Raw genomic sequence first — 18,488 nt, 5'->3', positions numbered from 1 at the left:
CATGATTCCTGGAAAGAGGCATTGCTGATGTATTTCTTTGGTACAACAAGCAGAGTGCCATCTAGTTCCATTTTAGTGGAGAGAAGGCAAAAATGCACCAACACTTAACAACTCACACCAAAACAATCTAGATTTATAAATAGCACTTCACTAAGAGGTTAAATGTGTATTTTTGGAGTGAACTGTCCCTTAGAGCAGTAGTTCTCAACCTTTTTGAGTCGCGACCCCCAATTTAACATGCATGTTGTCTCACATGCACAGTTCAGATCACCCAAAAAAAAGAAACAAAATGACCAAAAAAGACTCGAATGACCAAAAAAAGACTCAAAATGACCCAAAAAAGACACAAAATGACCCAAAAAAGACACAAAATTACCTAAAAAAGAAAAAAAAATTACCAAAAAAAGACACAAAATGACTAAAAAAAAGACACAAAATGACCGAAAAAGACACAAAATGACAAAAAAAAAAGACATTAAGTGACCAAAAAGACTAAAACACATGAACACATGAACACTTTAACACAGTGGAGACAGAGCTGACTTCCAAAATGATTTGGCGACCCCCAGAAATCATCTCGCGACCCCAATTGGGGTCCCGACCCCAAGGTTGAGAATAGCTGCCTTTGAGAGATAGAGACAACCCAGCAGCAGTGAAAGGAAAGAAGATCATATTGCTCTACTATGTAGAGGAAATGATGCAATAAGCCTCAAGAACAATTAGTGACAATAACAACCTAAGAACAATGCAATATTATTTTTTGATGTACTTATATAATGGTCTTCTTTTCGTCTATTCCTCTTTATCTAGCTTTGACTGGCTCATTTAGAAATTGGGCTGATTTGGAATTGAAATGTGTGTAAATCTGTAAATATATGCAATAAATAGTAATGATAAAAATAATTTTTGGAAAAGACCAAAAAATGAACGCTGAGAGGACAGGAGGAGGTGTTGGAGTGGTGGAAGCAGTTGACCCTGACTATTTTTATCCAGAGGAAGTTCTAGTCCCTCTTCATCCACCCCCCTTTTTTCCTCTCTTCTTCCTCTCCATCCCTCTCTCCCCGGTGTATTGGCTCCACCGTGAATTCTTACATAAGTCTGCTTTTGTAAGCGCGTGTCTAATTGTGTGGCTCTCTCCCCGGGAGGCAACTGTAACTCTGCACACCTTTTGCTTGTGTGTGTCTGTGTGCATGCGACACTGTACTGTGTGTGTGTGTGTGTGTGTGTTGATGAATGTGCACTTCAGTGTGGGAGTGTATCTGTCACGCTGAATAATCAACCCGAAGCCAATCAGAATCCGTCTGACCTCGGCTGTCTTTGCTTACTCACATTTAACTCACTGTTGTCTGCGTGTTCGTGCATCACGCATGTGTGCATCTGTCACATTGATGAATCAGAATCTGTTCGACCCGTTTCACTTTCACACTCAATCTGCGCACCACATTGAATGCACCAGTAGAAGGTAAATATTAGGCACTTTCACGTTATTGATCAAGTGGCTCTGATTGTCTTTGGAAACCTTTTTGTTTTCTCAGTTTTCATGTTTTTATTGAATTTTAAGAAAGGGGAAAAAATACACACGGGACATTTCTGAAGTGTGTAACATATACCCAATGAGCTACACTGTAAAAAATGTTAGTAGAAATTACAGTAAAACACTGTCAAATTGCATTAGGTGGTAAAATTAAACATTGTATATAGACACTTTTAATTACCGTAAATCAAGGAATAGCATAAAACTTTGAATTCTACTGGCATAAACTGTAGAAAACACATAGTTTTGCAGTAAATATACAATTTTCATGTACAATTTATGGAGAAATGCCATGATGACACAATTACCCTAAAAGTAATGGGATTTTTCAGTAAAAAATTGCTCTGATTGTCTTTGGAAACCTTTTGTTTTCTCAGTTTTCATGTTTTTATTGAATTTTAAGAAAGGGGAAAAAATACACACGGGACATTTCTGAAGTGTGTAACATATACCCAATGAGCTACACTGTAACAAATGTTAGTAGAAATTACAGTAAAACACTGTCAAATTGCATTAGTTTGTAAAATTAAACATTGTATATCACCGTAGTAGACACTTTTAATTACCGTAAATCAAGGAATAGCATAAAACTTTGAATTCTACTGTCATAAACTGTAGAAAACACATAGTTTTGCAGTAAATATAAAATTTTCATGTACAATTTATGGAGAAATGCCATGATGACACAATCACCCTAAAAGTAATGGGATTTTTCAGTAAAAAATTACAGTTTTTGCTGATATTTACATTTACATACGCTCACTGTATTTTTTACGGTGAAGTTCTGGCAACTACAGCTGCCGGCACTTTACCGTAAATTAAACAGATTTTTATTACAGTGTACCTTTGCACATCAGACAAGCCTCCTCACTGTCCATTTTTAAAAGTCATCTTAAAACCTATTTTTATTCATTGACTTTTAACCACGCATGAGACTCTGCTCTTGTTTTTAGTGTTTTATGGTTTGCTTTTATTTATTTATTTTTTTTAATTGTTTTTTAAAAAGCAATGAATCTATTTATTTTAGTGTTTATTTCCTGTTTTATTTATTTTATTGTCTCTTGTTTGCTTGTTTATGTACAGCACTTTGTTGCGGCTGTGGTTGTTTTAAAGTGCTTTACAAATAAAGTTGAGTTGAGAATCAGTTTAACACAGAGCATTTCCATTATAGAGGAGCAAAACATGTCATCTTGTCCCCCACTGGCCCCGTCTACGAGCTGGAACTCCATGTATTGAAGCGTATATTGTCCTTGGAGTCGAGTTATATATTTAGAAAAACAAGTAAATCAATAAATAAAAAAAGGATTTAGAAATTGATAAACTTAGACCGATTGTATTGCTAACATAAATCAACTAAAAGACAAGACACAAAAAAGAGTAAGAAAAGAAAAGTTTGACTGAAAGTTCTAGAATAGAATAGAATAGAATAGAATTATTTATTGTCATTGCACAAAAATACAACGAAATTGGACGGCAGTCCTCTTGGTGCTTATAAATTAAAAATGAATAAATAAAGGCAAATAGAGTTCTAACATAATACAAGACAAAATAAAACATACTTGTCCAGCTATTCACAGACATTCACAGAAAAAAAAGTGTTTCAGGAAAGATCCCCAAACCTTTTGGAACTTTGTGTCAGTTACAAACAAATGTTTTCAAGGTTTGTGATTGGAAATCTTTTTAGTATGAAATTATTCTGGAACTACAACAATAACAATAATGAAAAAGGTTTATTGAAAAATAAAATAAAAGTAATATGTATGAAATTGTTATGATAAAATTATAAGAAATGAGTTAGAATGGATGTGGTCCATATTCTTTTGGGCTGCCCAAAATACTTGTGTGATCTAATTCTAGAGAAATGTTGTACAGACATGGTTCTGCAGTGAGTTTTAATGTATCTATATATGTGACTGTGATATATGATGATATTTGATGATAACACAACAAGAAGGATTGAAGGAATACATCATAAAATTCAGTCTTGAAAATTACATTTAAAAGGTGAAATTGTGTTTGCTTGCTTCAGCCAAGACTGTCCACAATTCAAATGAGCATCAGATCTTTTCTTTGAAATCGACTGCTTTGCTCTATTCCAGCTGAATAAGCTGCTGCAGGCTGCATAGCGCTATGCAGCTATGTTTGCTTGGCGCCGTGCCCGCTTGTGTCCTTTCTAGCTGTTTTTTTTGGGGTTTTTTTAAAGTGCACATCGCTGCCTCTCTTTGCTTATTGCTTAATTGTGTGCATCTGTTCCAGGGACTCGGCCATCTCCAGCAACAAGACGCCCCACAACAGCTCCATCAACCACATCGAGAGCGTCCTGCAGCAGCTGGACGAGGCCCAGGCCCAGATGGAGGAGCTCTTCCAGGAGAGGAAGATCAAACTGGAGCTCTTCCTGCAGCTCCGCATCTTTGAGAGGGATGCCATCGATGTGAGTGTGCTCGGGCGGAGAGATGAAGTGTGTGTGTTTGCTGTGTGTACGGCAAGGGTATAATAGTTTTGGATTTTTTTTTTTTAGTTTTAATTTCATTGTGAATTTTTGGTTTCAAATTCAGTTAGTTTTAGTTAGTTTTTAGAGTGAGTTTGCTATTTTTATTTTAGTTTTTATTTTTAGAAAATGCTTAGTTTTAGTTTAGTTTTTATTAGTTTTAGTGTTAGTTTTAGTTTTTTTGTAATGGGTATGTGCCTTAATTTCCTTTGGTTTATCCATCTTAGCCTCAATAAGGTTATTAACTCTTACAGTTCTGGGTGTTTTGTATTTTGGTTGTAAGTGTAGACATCCCAGTCTCAGTAAACATATTTACCATGTGTTCCTACATGTTGAAATAGAAACACTGAATTATGAAAAAAGTTGACAAAGACGAAAACTAAGGACATTTTCACTATAGTTTTAGTTAGTTTTAGTTAGTTTTGTAACCACACAATACAGTTTCAGTTAGTTATCGTTTTCTAAAAAACTCTTGTTTTTATTTTATTTCAGTTTACGAAAATGTTTTTTCAATTTTAGTTTTCGTTATTTTGTTAGTTTTCGTTAACTATAATAACCTTGGTGTACGGTGCGGTGCGTGTTTAATTCGCAGCAAACCATGGGTTTGTTTTTATCATATTTATATTTCCTCTGAGCAAGCTTTGCCATGATTTGATTTGATTTTGATTTGAATGATTTATTTCAAATATGCAACAACAATACAGTAATAATAATAATGCATCAACAGGAGTCAGCCCTAGTGACTCCTGCACTGATGAGGCTGCCAAGCACTCTATAAAAATGCCACAACATATTTGAAAAGGGGTGGGAAGAAGTAAAAACTTGTTCAATCCCACCCCACTTCTTTAAACAATATTAACAGGTCAGAAATCAAAATCGAAACTCAAACTCAAAACTACCTGTTTCCTTCAGACTAATTTCTCATTTCATGATATCAATTCTATGTATCAACACTTGCATATCTGTACACCATACCAGTACACATAGATGCACACAAACACAGTGGTGGAATGTAACTAAGTACATTTACTCAAGTACTGTACTTAAGTCCAATTTTGAGGTACTTATACTTTACTTGAGTATTTCCATTTTATGTAACTTTATACATCTACTTCACTATATTTTGAGGCAAATATTGTACTTTTTACTCCACTACATTTAGCTGACAGATTAAGTTACTAGTTACTTTTTGGGTTAAGATTTAACATGAGAACATGATCAATTTAAAGTGATTAGACATTTGTTTTTTAAAATGATAAAATTATCAGCTCTATCTTTACAGAATTAAAACGCTGTTTACATAAATGCATCAATTCAAATAATGCAATAATATATTTAGAGTATATAAAACAATCTGAGTGGGCCCATTCTGCATGACAAGTACTTTTACTTTTGATACTTTAAGTACATTTTGATCCTGATACTTTAGCACTTTTACTTCAGTAAGTTATGAATGCAGGACTTTTATTTGTAGTGGAGTAATATCACAGTGTGGTATTAGTACTTTTACTTAAGTAAGGGATCTGAATACTTCTTCCACCACTGCACAAACATACCAATACATTTCCTGTATACCCATACACTTATACATGCAGGTTTATGTGGCCTCTGAAGAATTCCTTTTGTCCCTCCTCAGATTATCTCGGACCTGGAGTCGTGGAACGAGGAGCTGACGGGTCAGATGAATGATTTCGACACAGAGGACCTGACGCTGGCCGAGCAGAGGCTGCAGCACCACGCAGACAAGGCCCTGACCATGAACAACCTCACCTTCGATGTCATCCACCAGGGACAGGAGCTGCTGCAGTACGTCAATGAAGTCCAGGCCTCTGGTGAGTCCGCCACCCAGACTGGACTGGACACACAGCAGCATGTCATCCAACGAAGCCATTGGTCTTTGAAAAAACACTGTAGTCTTCTACTAGTTTAATTCCTTCCCTGTCTTCATTTTCTTTGTTTGAGATGCTTTCTTATAGGGGTGGGCGATATGGCCCTAAAAGAATATCACGATATTTCAGGCTATTTTTGCGATAAAGATATTCTTGATGATATTAGGAAATACTTAACAAGATGTAGAAAATATGATTTTTTTTAGTCTGTATAAATAAATAAAAATCTAACATGTAGTTTGAAGTGCAAATCTCAACAGTTGCCAAATACTAAAAAATTACTCTCGACTCTTGAGTATGAGAAAATCATAAAAATAACCAGTTAGGGGTTCCGGGGGTATATTTTAATTACATTTTGTAAAGGAGAATAAAGGTTCCTGTATATTTTATTTAAGGGATCTTATTTTGACAGTCTTCTTGTAAATTCTGTGGTGGATTCTCTTAACACACTGTGCTTTTATTTTGAAAGCTGCATGTGTTTAGCGAGAGGGAGTAAGTAGCTTTTTGTGATTAAAACAACTTTAACCACTACATCAAGAAGTAGGAACATTGCCAATATCATGATATGCATTTTTTTTAACCATAAAAAAAATATACCGATATTATCGTAAACGATACGATATGGCACACCCCTAGTTTCTTACCTGATTTTCCTTTTCGTTTTCCCCCATTTTCTAAAGTCTTCTGAAATCTGCAAGCACTTGACTGTTCTGTCTGTCTTCCTGCTATTATAAGCTGTTCACTCTCAATGCTAATGTAAAGTAGAAGTGAAGAGATGTTTGACTGTCACCTGGCCGCCACATCAGACATCAGTCATCATCCAGCTGAGGGTTAAAGCAGGAGAGAGCTCATGTTCACTGTTGCTGCACACATTTCTGTGTTGGCTACATTAGTTTAATATTGATACTGTGTAGGTGTCGCGGGTTGGATTCGGTCAGCGTTTGTGATGAGAGGCACCCACTCACCAACCATAATAACTCACCTGTGATCTCACATGCTAATAGGTGCTCTGTAAAGCAGCACAAAGAATAGTTACATCATGTCACGTGTATTGAAACATGCTGATTATATTACTCATAGAGCAGGTGTTGGAATTTAGGTAAATTGGCTTTTTTAGGACTAATACAAATGTAAATTAAAGCGATTAAGACTGAATTTGATGGTAATTGCAGTGACAGGCAGGTAGCGTTCCTCTGTGTCAGAATCAGAATCAGAATCACTTTTATTGTCACTGTAGCTGGGTACAATGAGATTAATAAACAATCACCAAGTCAGTGTGAGAGACAATGTCTCTGAAATAATAATATACAAATAATATACAAACAGACATAAGGACATAAGGTGCACACTTTTGAATTGCAGCAGTGAAAAATAAATATGTCTAAAATGTGTCTACTCCTGGCTAATGCCACTGTGTGCATCGCCTCCAGGGGTGGAGCTGCTTTGTGACCGGGACGTCGACATGGCCACACGGGTTCAGGACCTGCTGGAGTTCCTCCACGAGAAACAGCAAGAACTGGACTTGGCGGCCGAGCAGCACCGCAGGCACCTGGAGCAGTGCGTCCAGCTGAGACACCTGCAGGCTGAAGTCAAACAGGTAGGACGCACAGGCTGAAAACCGCAACAAAGCACCATCTGCAGGCCAAAGATTCCATCATTTCAGTTTCCCAGGATATCTGCAAGTTCTTCTCTCTCTGTTTTTTCAGGTTCTGGGATGGATTCGTAACGGCGAGTCAATGCTGAACGCTGGTTTGATAACAGCCAGCTCCCTACAGGAAGCTGAGCAGCTGCAGAGAGAACATGAACAGTTCCAACACGCCATTGAGGTGAGATGATGTCATTTTCTCCATCAGGCCAAAAGTTTGGACACACCTTCTCATTCAATGCGTTTCCTTTATTGTCATGACTATTGACATTGTAAATTCATCAAAACTATTAATGAACACATGTGGAATTATGTACTTAACAAAAAAGTGTGAAATAACTGAAAACATGTCTTATATTCTAGTAAGCAAAGGGTGGTTGCTTTGAGGAATCTAAAATACAAGACATGTTTTCAGTTATTTCACACTTTTTTTGTTAAGTACATAATTCCATATGTGTTCATTCATACTTCTGATGCCTTCAGTGAGAATCTACAATGTAAATAGTCATGAAAATAAAGAAAAACGCATTGAATGAGAAGGTGAGTCCAAACTTTTGGCCTGTACTGTAGATAGCTGCACATTGTTTGGTCATTCTAACCCCATCCTTTCTCCACCTCCTCCTTCACTGCAGAAAACCCACCAGAGTGCCCTGCAGGTTCAGCAGAAGGCGGAGGCTCTGCTCCAGGCAAACCACTACGACATGGATCTGATCAGAGACTGTGCGGAGAGCGTGGCCTCCCACTGGCAGCAGCTAATGCTGAAAATGGAGGACAGACTCAAGCTGGTCAACGCCTCAGTGGCCTTCTACAAGACCTCTGAACAGGTAGGAGACCCCAAGGAGGGTTCAGCACCAGAAATTCCACACACAAAAGCACCCACAACTTAGTGTTTTCCCCCAGAAGACAGACTCAATGGCTTGTCCTTGCAGGTCTGCAGTGTGTTGGAGAGCCTGGAGCAGGAGTATAAGAGAGAGGAGGACTGGTGCGGAGGGGCAGACAAACTGGGACCCAACTGTGAAACGGACCACGTCAGCCCCATGATCAGCAAACACCTGGAGCAGAAGGAGGCCTTCCTCAAGGTAACATACAACACAATCAGGACAGAATGAATGAATGAATGCTTTATTTCGGTTACAAAAAACAAAGACAACAAAATAAAATCACGTTTTTACAAAAGAATCCATCACACAGCAACCAAAAAAGGAATAGGCTGAAGCCCCACTAAAGGCTTATTTTTGCCTCTCCTGTACCATCTACATGCATATACACTACTGGTCAAAAGTTTTAAAACACACCAACTTTTCCAGAATTGAATTGAAAATTATGCAGTTTAATGTCTCAGTCTACTCTGAAAAGAATGCACATTTGCAACATTTAAAATTCTTTATTGAGCATGATAGTGTTTTGAAAATAAAAAAAGATTCAAAATCACATTTTATGTTGGACTAAAGGACTAAAAAAAGACACAAAATGACTAAAGAAAGACACAAAATGACTAAAGAAAGACACAAAATGACTTACAAAGACATGAAAATAATTCAAAAATGGACAAGATAGCCCAAGACTCCATAGAGTTAAGTTGTTAACCCATTTCTTGTTCCCTGAAAAAGGCCTACTTGTATAATTCTGAAATGTGCATTATCTTTCAGTTTTGGTTAACCTTACCTTTTTTTATTTACGCAGCTCACCACTTACCTTTTTACCCTTTCAAGCTGTTCATTTGACTTGAACTGCTTGAATTTCAATAAAAAACTGGAAAAATTGGGGTGTTCTAAAACTATTGACCGGTAGTGTACATTACATTATATATATTACATTAACTGAGTAATTCACATTGTTACAAAACACATGATACCTTAAACTGAAAAATCAAATTCAATCAAATTTCATTGTAACCCTATCTAAATAATTTTAGATTTTAAAGTCTTCTTGAAAACTAACATAGAATTACACATCTTTATTTCATCATTTAGTCCAAATTCCATCATTTTACACCCAAAACTGACACACATCTGTATTTGAGATTAGTTCTGACTTTCTGACAGACACTAAACATCGCATCAAGTCAATTGTCTCTGATCTCAGTGTGTGTGTTTGTGTGTAAAACATCCTACCAGGCGTGCACTCTGGCCAGGAGAAACGCAGATGTCTTCCTCAAGTACATGCACAGGAACAGTGTGAACATGCCTGGGATGCTGAGCCATGTCAAAGCACCAGAACAGCAGGTTAAAAGTAAGTATCACAAACCCCAGAAGGACAGTTTGGACAAATCACTTCAACTTTCTACCTCCATCCTTTCCTATGTCCTTGAATGACTATGGCTGTAATTCACCTATGGCTAAGCCCCGCCCCCTCCACTCACTCGGACAAACTGTCAGCATTCGGTGACGGGCGCTATGGCAGCTGTGACAGTCGGAGAAATTTCACAGGAGGCAATTAATCATTTTTGGAGACAGAAAGATGAAATATCATCGCAAAGTCACCAAAACTATTTCACCAATTAAAGATATCCAATATCATCCAACTAACTTACCATTTATCCATTACTGCTAACTAACCATTTTACTATTCCTTTTAGCTCTGCCACTTAACCATAACTGTTTTCTGATACTAACTTCTTTTTTTTTTTATTCTCTTTTTATTTAGAAAGGCAAATTTCTTCTTCGGCTTGTTAACCAGCCGGCCGACCTCGTTAGCGATCGTTAAGACGGAGTCACTGGATTTGTCTCCAGTCATTAATGAGGAGATGTTGTGTCAGAGTTGCAAGTACCCCATGCACACCGTTTGACCATTTTAAACTTAAAATCTCAAGAAAAAACACATAAAAAACGACTGAAAACGGACTAACTCCAATGCATTTCAATGGATGTGGAAGCAGAGAATGTCTGAGTGTATTGAGTTAGCTATGCGCACTGTGATTGGCTCATCGCGTTTGGGGGTGTGGCTTAGCCATAGGTCAATTGATGTATGCGATGGAAATTTGCCTTTCTAAATAAAAAGGGAATTAAAAAAAAAAAAGTTAGTATCAGAAAACAGTTATGGTTAAGTGGCAGAGCTAAAAGGAATAGTAAAATGGTTAGTTAACAGTAATGGATAAATGGTAAGTTAGTTGGATGGTATTGGATATCTTTAATTGGTGAAATAGTTGGATAAAAGTAATGGATCATTGGTGGAACTCTAGAGGAGCTCTAAAATACCCTATTTAAGAAGAATTGTAGTGAAATGACTGATATTTTTCAGATATTTCCAAACATCTGTGTTTCTGTTGTGTTAAGACATCCTCAATGAGCTGCTACAGAGAGAGAACCGTGTTCTCCACTTCTGGACCATGAGGAAGCGACGGCTGGACCAGTGTCAGCAGTATGTGGTGTTTGAACGCAGCGCCAAGCAGGTACATGAAACACACACACACAGTTAACTGAAGCTACAAACTTATGCACGTACACTGTTTTCTGTAGTCCTGTGACCTGACCATATGTGTCTTTAGGCTCTGGAATGGATCCACGACACCGGGGAGTTTTACCTGTCCACACACACCTCCACCGGCTCCAGTATCCACCACACACAGGAGCTGCTGAAGGAGCATGAGGACTTCCACATCACAGCCAAGGTTGACCTCACACACATCACACATAAACACAAATATGACTCCATGTGTTTGTATGCATATAAGGGTCAATAACGTGATCTACCCCAGTGTCATTTTTGTCCCATAAAAATCTGATTATATACAGGAAAATAAATGTGAAACTAAAATGAGGAAAAAAATACAATCTACGTTTACATTGCAACACTATGGTATATAACAAATTTTACATACGTTTTTAGAATACGTTCTGCTCAATATTGACAAAATGTGTAAATGAAGAAATACTTGATTGAATTAATTGAATTTGATGTTTTTTAGAATTAAGTAATTATGTGTTTAAGTCCACTTAAATACAATGTAGGTGGATGTATTTAATATTTATCATTTTTTTGACATCTTGCCAACCCTTATTTGTCACTGACCCATAACACTCTCTCCTCTTTTCCTTCAGCAAACTAAAGAGCGTGTGAAGCTGCTGATCCAGCTGGCTGACGGCTTCTGCGAGAAAGGCCACAGTCACGCTGGAGAGATCAAGAAGTGGGTGACGGCTGTGGACAAACGCTACAGAGACTTCTCCCTGCGCATGGACAAGTACCGCTGCAGCCTGGAGAAAGCCCTGGGCATCTCCTCAGACTCCAACAAGGCAGTACGTGCTCATGTGTTTGCAGAAAGTGTCTGTCTTCTCAATTTTTTTTTTGCTTTTTTGTTTTGTTTTTTATTTATTAATCTATTAATATTTAAACTTGTTTTTTGTTTTTTTTGTTTTTTTTTTTACTTGCTTGCATGTTCGAAATAAAGACAATCAATCAATCAATCAATCAATCAATCAATGTGTTTGTGCTAGAGCACAGGTGTAGAAAATCAGCTCATTCACATTCCATCCGAAGCTAAAAATGCACTTAATATTTTGTCTCCGTCTGCATCAGAGTAAAGATCTCCAGTTGGACATCATCCCAGCCACGGCTCCAGGGTCAGAGGTCAAGCTGCGGGATGCCGCTCATGAGCTAAACGAGGAGAAACGCAAGTCGGCACGCAGAAAGGAGTATGTCACCATTACATTACATTACATGTCATTTGCTTTTGTCCAAAGCGACTTACAATAAGTGCATTCAACCTGATGGTGCTAGACATAGACCATAGGAATCGAGTAAGTACATAACTTTAAGAGCTAACTGTCATTGCTAAAGGAGTGCTATATGTTAAAGAGGAAAAGAAGAGAAAAGAATAAGTTTTTTTTTATTTTTTTATTTTTTTATTTTTTAATATATCTGTTAGGTGACCATGACTTAACCGAGGTATTGTCACCACTTCCCATTTTTGTCATATTTCACTGGAAAAAGGAGAAGAATTACTCAGAATGGATAAATGGTTATAGGATTGCTAGTTCAGAATAATTTAGCAGATTATAAATTGCAGGAGGTTGTGCATTTAGCATTTAGCCTGCATAGCTAAAGGCTCCAAATAGTAGCAAGTCAGCATTTCCCTCCTGTTGGAAATATGCTTTATTGCTTCAAAGGAGGTGTAATTAAATGACTGGCTCAGTGCCCAAACTCTGCAGCAGAGCAGCTGAGTGGTTACTAAGGTGGTCTGTCACAGGAAGGTCAAAGGTTCAATTACCACGCCCGTCAGTGTCCTTGTCAACACTGAACCCCTACTAACTCAATAGCTGTTAATGGTTCTGAGTAAGAACACATCAGCCTCCGCTTTGCTGTGCCAGCACAAGAACTGCAGACACAACAGTCTCGCTGCACAAGAGAGCAAATGAATCTACATGTAGCAGACAGGAAAAGGACACTGCGTCATTTTATATGAGCAGCAACAAATCATGGGCATGATTTCAGCCATTCATGGCTGCTTTATGAGCATGTGAAGTTTTATGGCCCTCTTTCATTATTCATTAATGTAAATGGATGAAGCAGACGGGCTGAAAGAACGCTATCGGCATGGTGATTTATCACACTGTGGAAGAGGACAGTATGACAACTGCTAATTTTGTGTGTGTGCGTCTTTGCGTGTGTCTAGGTTCATCATGGCAGAGCTGATTCAGACAGAAAAAGCCTACGTGCGAGACCTGCGGGAGTGCATGGATGTGAGTTCAGCTTCTCAACCCACCACTGTTAACCTGCCAGAGTTGTGCAACAACTTTTCACACAAAATTTGGAAATGTATCAGAACCCTGAGTTCTTATTTTTCTTCTTCTTCTTCTCTCCTTGCAGACCTACCTGTGGGAGATGACCAGTGGAGTTGAGGAGATTCCTCCAGGAATTATCAACAAGGAGCACATCATCTTTGGAAACATGCAGGACCTCTATGAATTCCACCATAAGTAGGAATCCCCCCTTTTTAAAAAAAAATAAAAAAATTTGATGTTATATATTCTTTTAATTTTCATCTTTGGACTATTCCTTTTTATTTATCAAAAATGGTGTGCTTTTGCTGTTTCTCACATTTATACCTCCACCATTTTTTTGTCAGTATCTTTCTCAAAGAGTTGGAGAAATACGAGCAGCTTCCAGAGGATGTTGGCCATTGCTTCGTCACATGGGTATGTATCATTTGTTCAAAAGCATTTGCTGCATATGCTCAAACCTGCCATTCAATAAAAATATTTTTATTTATTAATGTATGATATTTTACATAATAATTTACAGGTAATTTTTTTTACACATTATTCGATTTTCAAGTCATATAAATGCCACATATCAATATATAAATATATACTTATAATAATAATATATACAATTCAAAACTTATAATAATAAAACTAAAATGAATTAAAAACAAATAAAAACAATTACACAAATCTATTTATAAAAAAAAAAAAAAGTTAAGTGATGCTACGGAGAACACCATTCAGGAAACATCATTTGACGGTAACAGATTTCTACACAACACCTTTATTTTGAAGTTTCTCCACACGAGTTAGTACTGTAGGTAAATATGGTTGTTTCTCCCGCTGTCCTAGTCATTCTCTGTAAAGTCGAGCCGTTTACTCACGTTCTTCTGGGCTTTTTAGCAGTTTAGACATTTTAAATCCTGCTTAAAATGAACATTCAGCGTGCTGTTCATTGTTTGCTTACATCCGAGTACTTCCAATATGGCCGACATCTGGGTAACTGGCTACAATGCGCTGTGTAAAACACTCTAAAAAGTGCCAGTTAGAGCTGCTCTGATTTTCTTTTTTTAATAAAAGCCTCCTTCAAATAATAGCCTGCCCCTATTATTAGCCGGGTCCCAAACTGATTTTTTATTAATAGAAGCCCCGGATACTATTTGAGGAAATATGTATATATATATATAAATAAATGCTGTAGGTTATTGTTATAGTCATTGCATTGTCTTTCTCTCTTCACGCAGGCTGATAAGTTCCAGATGTATGTGAACTACTGTAAGAACAAACCCGACTCCACCCAGCTCATCCTGGAGCATGCTGGGAACTACTTTGATGTGAGTTCCACCTGTGGTAATTATAATGAATTTGCACGGTCCCTGTCAGCTACATGTGATCACATTACTGTTCTCTTCTATGCAGGAAATTCAACAAAGGCACAGACTGGCCAACTCCATCTCTTCATACCTGATCAAGCCCGTGCAGAGAATCACCAAGTATCAGCTCCTGTTGAAGGTAACTCATTTCACCTTTATTTATTCAGGGAGGGCCAATTGAGAGCAAGCTCTCATTTCCAATGGCGCCCTGATTACAGTACAAATACAATTTTAACACATTACACTACATATCCATAATAATATATACTCAACAGAAGCACAATAAATTCAATGAGTACATACACATTCAGAAATCATAAGATTAATAAGAATGTCTTTAAAATGATTAACCCTCCTGTTGTCCTCGGGTCAAGGAAGGAAGAAGAGGGAAGGACGCAAAGGGAAGTAAAAAAGGATGGAGGAAAGAAGGAAGGAAAGAAAGAAGGATGGAGGAAGGAAAGAAGAGAGGAGGAAAAGGAGAAAGAATGGAAAGGAGAGAGAAAGGAAGGAGGATGGAGGAAAGAAAGGGGAGGAGGAGAAGAAAGGAAGGAAAAATAAAGAAGGAAGGAGGGAGAAAAGGAGGGAGGCAGGAAGGAAAGAGGGCAGAAAGGAAGTCGGAAAGGAAAGAAAGAAAGAAAGAGAAAGAAAGAAGGGAAGGAAAGGGGGGGCGAGGGAAGGGAAGAAGGAAGGAGGATAGAGGAAGGAATGGAGGCGGGAGGGATGAAAGAAGGAAGGAAGGAGGAAAGGAAAGGAGAGGAAATCAGGAGGAAGGAAAGAAGAGAGAAAGTAAAGGAGATAGCGGAAGGAGGAAAGAAAAGAAGGGAAGGAGGGAGGAAAGGAAGGAAAGAAAGAAAGGAGGATAGAGAAGGAAAGAAAGAAGGAAGGAGGATAGAGGAGGAAGGAAAGAAGGAAGGAAGGAGGAAAGAAGAGAGGAAGGCAGGAGGAGGGAGGAAAGAAGGAATAGTCAAAACAGATTGGGTCAATTTGACCCGGAAGGACGACAGGAGGGTTAAAAGGAATCAGTGTATCCAACTGAAGCTGTGACAGTAAATTATTCCATTTAAAAGGAGCAAAATAAACAAAAGCGAATTTCCCAAACTCGCCATAAAAAAACCCGACCCACTGCTGTGGTAGCTGTCTCCATACTTCCTTGTTGTCATGATTTTTGTGTGTGTGTGTGTTTGTGTGTGTGCAGGAGCTGCTGACTTGCTGTGAAGAAGGTAAAGGAGAGATCAAGGACGGCCTGGAGGTGATGCTCAGTGTTCCCAAGAAAGCCAACGATGCCATGCACCTCTCTATGCTGGAAGGTGAAGAACACGCACTGCTCGTTAATTATGCTGACATGATGATTTATCACAAGTTTCTGTCAAATTACAGCTCTTCATAAATCAGGCAACGTGTTTAAGTTCATTCAATTTCATGCCGATATCCCCCTTCTTCTCCCAGGTTTTGATGAAAACATCGAATCCCAAGGGGAGCTCATTCTCCAGGAGTCCTTCCAGGTCTGGGATCCGAAGACTCTGATCCGTAAGGGTCGAGAGCGCCACCTCTTCCTGTTTGAGATGTCTCTTGTCTTTAGCAAGGAGGTCAAGGACTCGAATGGCAGGAGCAAATACATCTACAAGAGCAAACTCTTTGTAAGTACTGAAGATCATCTTTGGATTAGAGCAGGGGTGTCAAACTCTGGCCCGCAGTGTAATTTTATTTGGCCCGCGGGGCAATACCAAATTATTATCTTATTATTGTACTATAAAAGCTGACCCGCCGGTATTATACGGCGCATTTACCGCTAATACTACAAATCCCACAATGCCTTGCTGTTGTTTTGGCGCGTCAATCAGGACAGGACCCAGAAACGCTCCTCGGTGACAGTCGTCATGGCAACATCAAGCTAGAGCTGTCTCCCAGCTACCTCTTCACAAAAATGGCGAAAAGAAAGGCAGAATTTATTAACCTGTTGAAAAAGTTTATTTTGATATTTAAATCAGAAGGATGCAAATAGAAAAGAGGCATACGATTTTTATTTAATTTTTTATTTAATAAATTAATGACATTGATGTGTTTTTTATTTGAAATTTGATTTTGCATGTCTGCACTATTTAGTTATATATTGTATGTTTATAAGCATTGCTGGTTCCATATTTAATGTTAAAGCAAAATATGTTTGGTAAATATTAAAAGGTTTATTTGTTCAATGTTGGCCCACGATTTTATTCAAGTTTTAAATTTTGGCCCATTGTGTATTTGAGTTCGACACCCCTGGATTAGAGGTTTCTCTTTGCTACTTTAACTGAATTGAAACAATGTATGTAGAAAGGCAAAGAGTCTTTTCAGTGTTTTGTTGGTAGATGACATAATTAGGGTTTTTAAAATGTTTCTCAGTGCACAACATGAACTTAGTTGACTCTCCTCAATTCAACACTTCATTCATTCCATTTATTGGTTTATTTAACAGGGACAGTGCATGGCTCTCAGCCGTACCAGAATTAGCTAGGAGCTAAATTTCATCTGTCGTCCCTGGGCAGGAACAAATAACATCAATCTAACACAAACAAACAAGCCTTTACAACAGCAACGACAAAGTTTCACACTCTTAAAACAGAATACAACACAGAACAACAGCAAACGTAAAGTCACAGTATTAAGACACAACACGAAAAATGTTAAAATACAACACTTTAGAGATTGCAAAATAGTGATCTAATGTTTGAGTTTATAGTTGGTGGGTGCATGATTGAGTGTATTTAAGCCATGATTTTATTTTAGATTTAAAACCAAAGAATGTGCTGATGTCTCTGATCTCATTTGCTACTGACTTCCAATAATTAGTGGCTCTTATAGAAAAAGCTGATCTGCCAAATTCAGTGCATCTGTGCTTGAGGTGGTTTCAACTCTCGGGAAGAATCACACTTTATCTGGAGCGAGAGGGTTTTAAATATCCATCGTACCATTGATGTCTTCTCATATTATCTTTCTCTCTTTCCAGACGTCAGAGTTGGGGGTGACGGAGCATGTTGAAGGAGACCCCTGCAAGTTTGCTCTATGGGTGGGACGCACCCCGACGTCTGACAACAAGATTGTGCTCAAGGTAAAATACACTTTCTCTCTCTTCTATTCCTGCTTAACATCTCCTTTAGGGTTTGACCGATACAGGTTTTCAAAGTCAGAACCCTGAAATTGCTGGGAATTAAAGTCTTGAAACCCAAGCTGGAAATATTCAAATTAATTTAAAAAAAACAAGCTCAGTGTTTCCTCAAGGACTGTCGTCCAGCATCGGAGGGAAAGGGTTAGGATTAACAGAAAGTTTGCCCCAACTCCCCGCTGTGAGCCCAGGCGCTGACTAAGGCTCCGTTTACATGATGGCGCTCTGAACAGAAGACGCAAAAGTGGCGTCGCGTCTTCATTTTTTATTCCGCGTTTAGACGAGCGTTTTCAGGAGGAAATCTGCTGCATACGGTGACGCAAAAGTGTGTGAAATTGGATTGTATGCAGCCAGGCGGCATCACTTAAAGCCATAAGAGCATCTTTGGGCATGCAGAAGTTTTCACACCACGTATTTTCATGAGCTACTCCTTCCACAAAGTTCTCCACCATCACTAGATCTCCCAGGTCTCGTTCACAGCCGTCTGGCTCGCCTCCGACCAATTGCTGCATCCAAAATGTGATGGAGGTAATTCCAGATCCTTCTCTGTTCACTAATACTATCTGTACATATCCTGTACATTTGGTGGAAAGACTCCTGTAAGTTTATTAGAGCTGCCAGAGCAGCTTGAAGGTCCCACCATGGAAATAATCCCACGTTTGTTTATTTTCCTGTACTGGAGCATGTATGTGACGTAAACACATACGTGACGTGA

General features: G+C 38.3%; 1 protein-coding gene across 3 annotated transcripts in view; it reads left to right on the top strand.

Annotated features, from left to right (window-relative positions):
- The window catches only part of LOC131984720 (triple functional domain protein-like), a 114,667-nt gene that overhangs the window by 66,371 nt on the left and 29,808 nt on the right, over positions 1–18,488 (top strand). For all 3 annotated transcript variants that reach the window (XM_059349650.1, XM_059349649.1, XM_059349648.1), the window contains exons 16-34: positions 3,791–3,965; positions 5,659–5,854; positions 7,342–7,508; positions 7,618–7,737; positions 8,189–8,380; positions 8,486–8,635; positions 9,674–9,788; positions 10,832–10,947; positions 11,044–11,166; positions 11,597–11,791; positions 12,072–12,187; positions 13,168–13,234; positions 13,362–13,471; positions 13,621–13,690; positions 14,503–14,592; positions 14,678–14,770; positions 15,827–15,938; positions 16,078–16,268; positions 17,618–17,719. In XM_059349650.1, the coding sequence (XP_059205633.1) occupies positions 3,791–3,965; positions 5,659–5,854; positions 7,342–7,508; positions 7,618–7,737; positions 8,189–8,380; positions 8,486–8,635; positions 9,674–9,788; positions 10,832–10,947; positions 11,044–11,166; positions 11,597–11,791; positions 12,072–12,187; positions 13,168–13,234; positions 13,362–13,471; positions 13,621–13,690; positions 14,503–14,592; positions 14,678–14,770; positions 15,827–15,938; positions 16,078–16,268; positions 17,618–17,719 (2,500 nt within the window). The remainder of the gene's footprint in view (positions 1–3,790; positions 3,966–5,658; positions 5,855–7,341; positions 7,509–7,617; positions 7,738–8,188; positions 8,381–8,485; positions 8,636–9,673; positions 9,789–10,831; positions 10,948–11,043; positions 11,167–11,596; positions 11,792–12,071; positions 12,188–13,167; positions 13,235–13,361; positions 13,472–13,620; positions 13,691–14,502; positions 14,593–14,677; positions 14,771–15,826; positions 15,939–16,077; positions 16,269–17,617; positions 17,720–18,488) is intronic.

The sequence above is a fragment of the Centropristis striata genome, chromosome 14 (assembly GCF_030273125.1).
Source record: "Centropristis striata isolate RG_2023a ecotype Rhode Island chromosome 14, C.striata_1.0, whole genome shotgun sequence".
NCBI classification, from domain to species: Eukaryota; Metazoa; Chordata; class Actinopteri; order Perciformes; family Serranidae; genus Centropristis; species Centropristis striata.
Note: the sequence above shows the minus strand (reverse complement) of the source record. Positions and strands in the feature narration are given on the sequence as shown.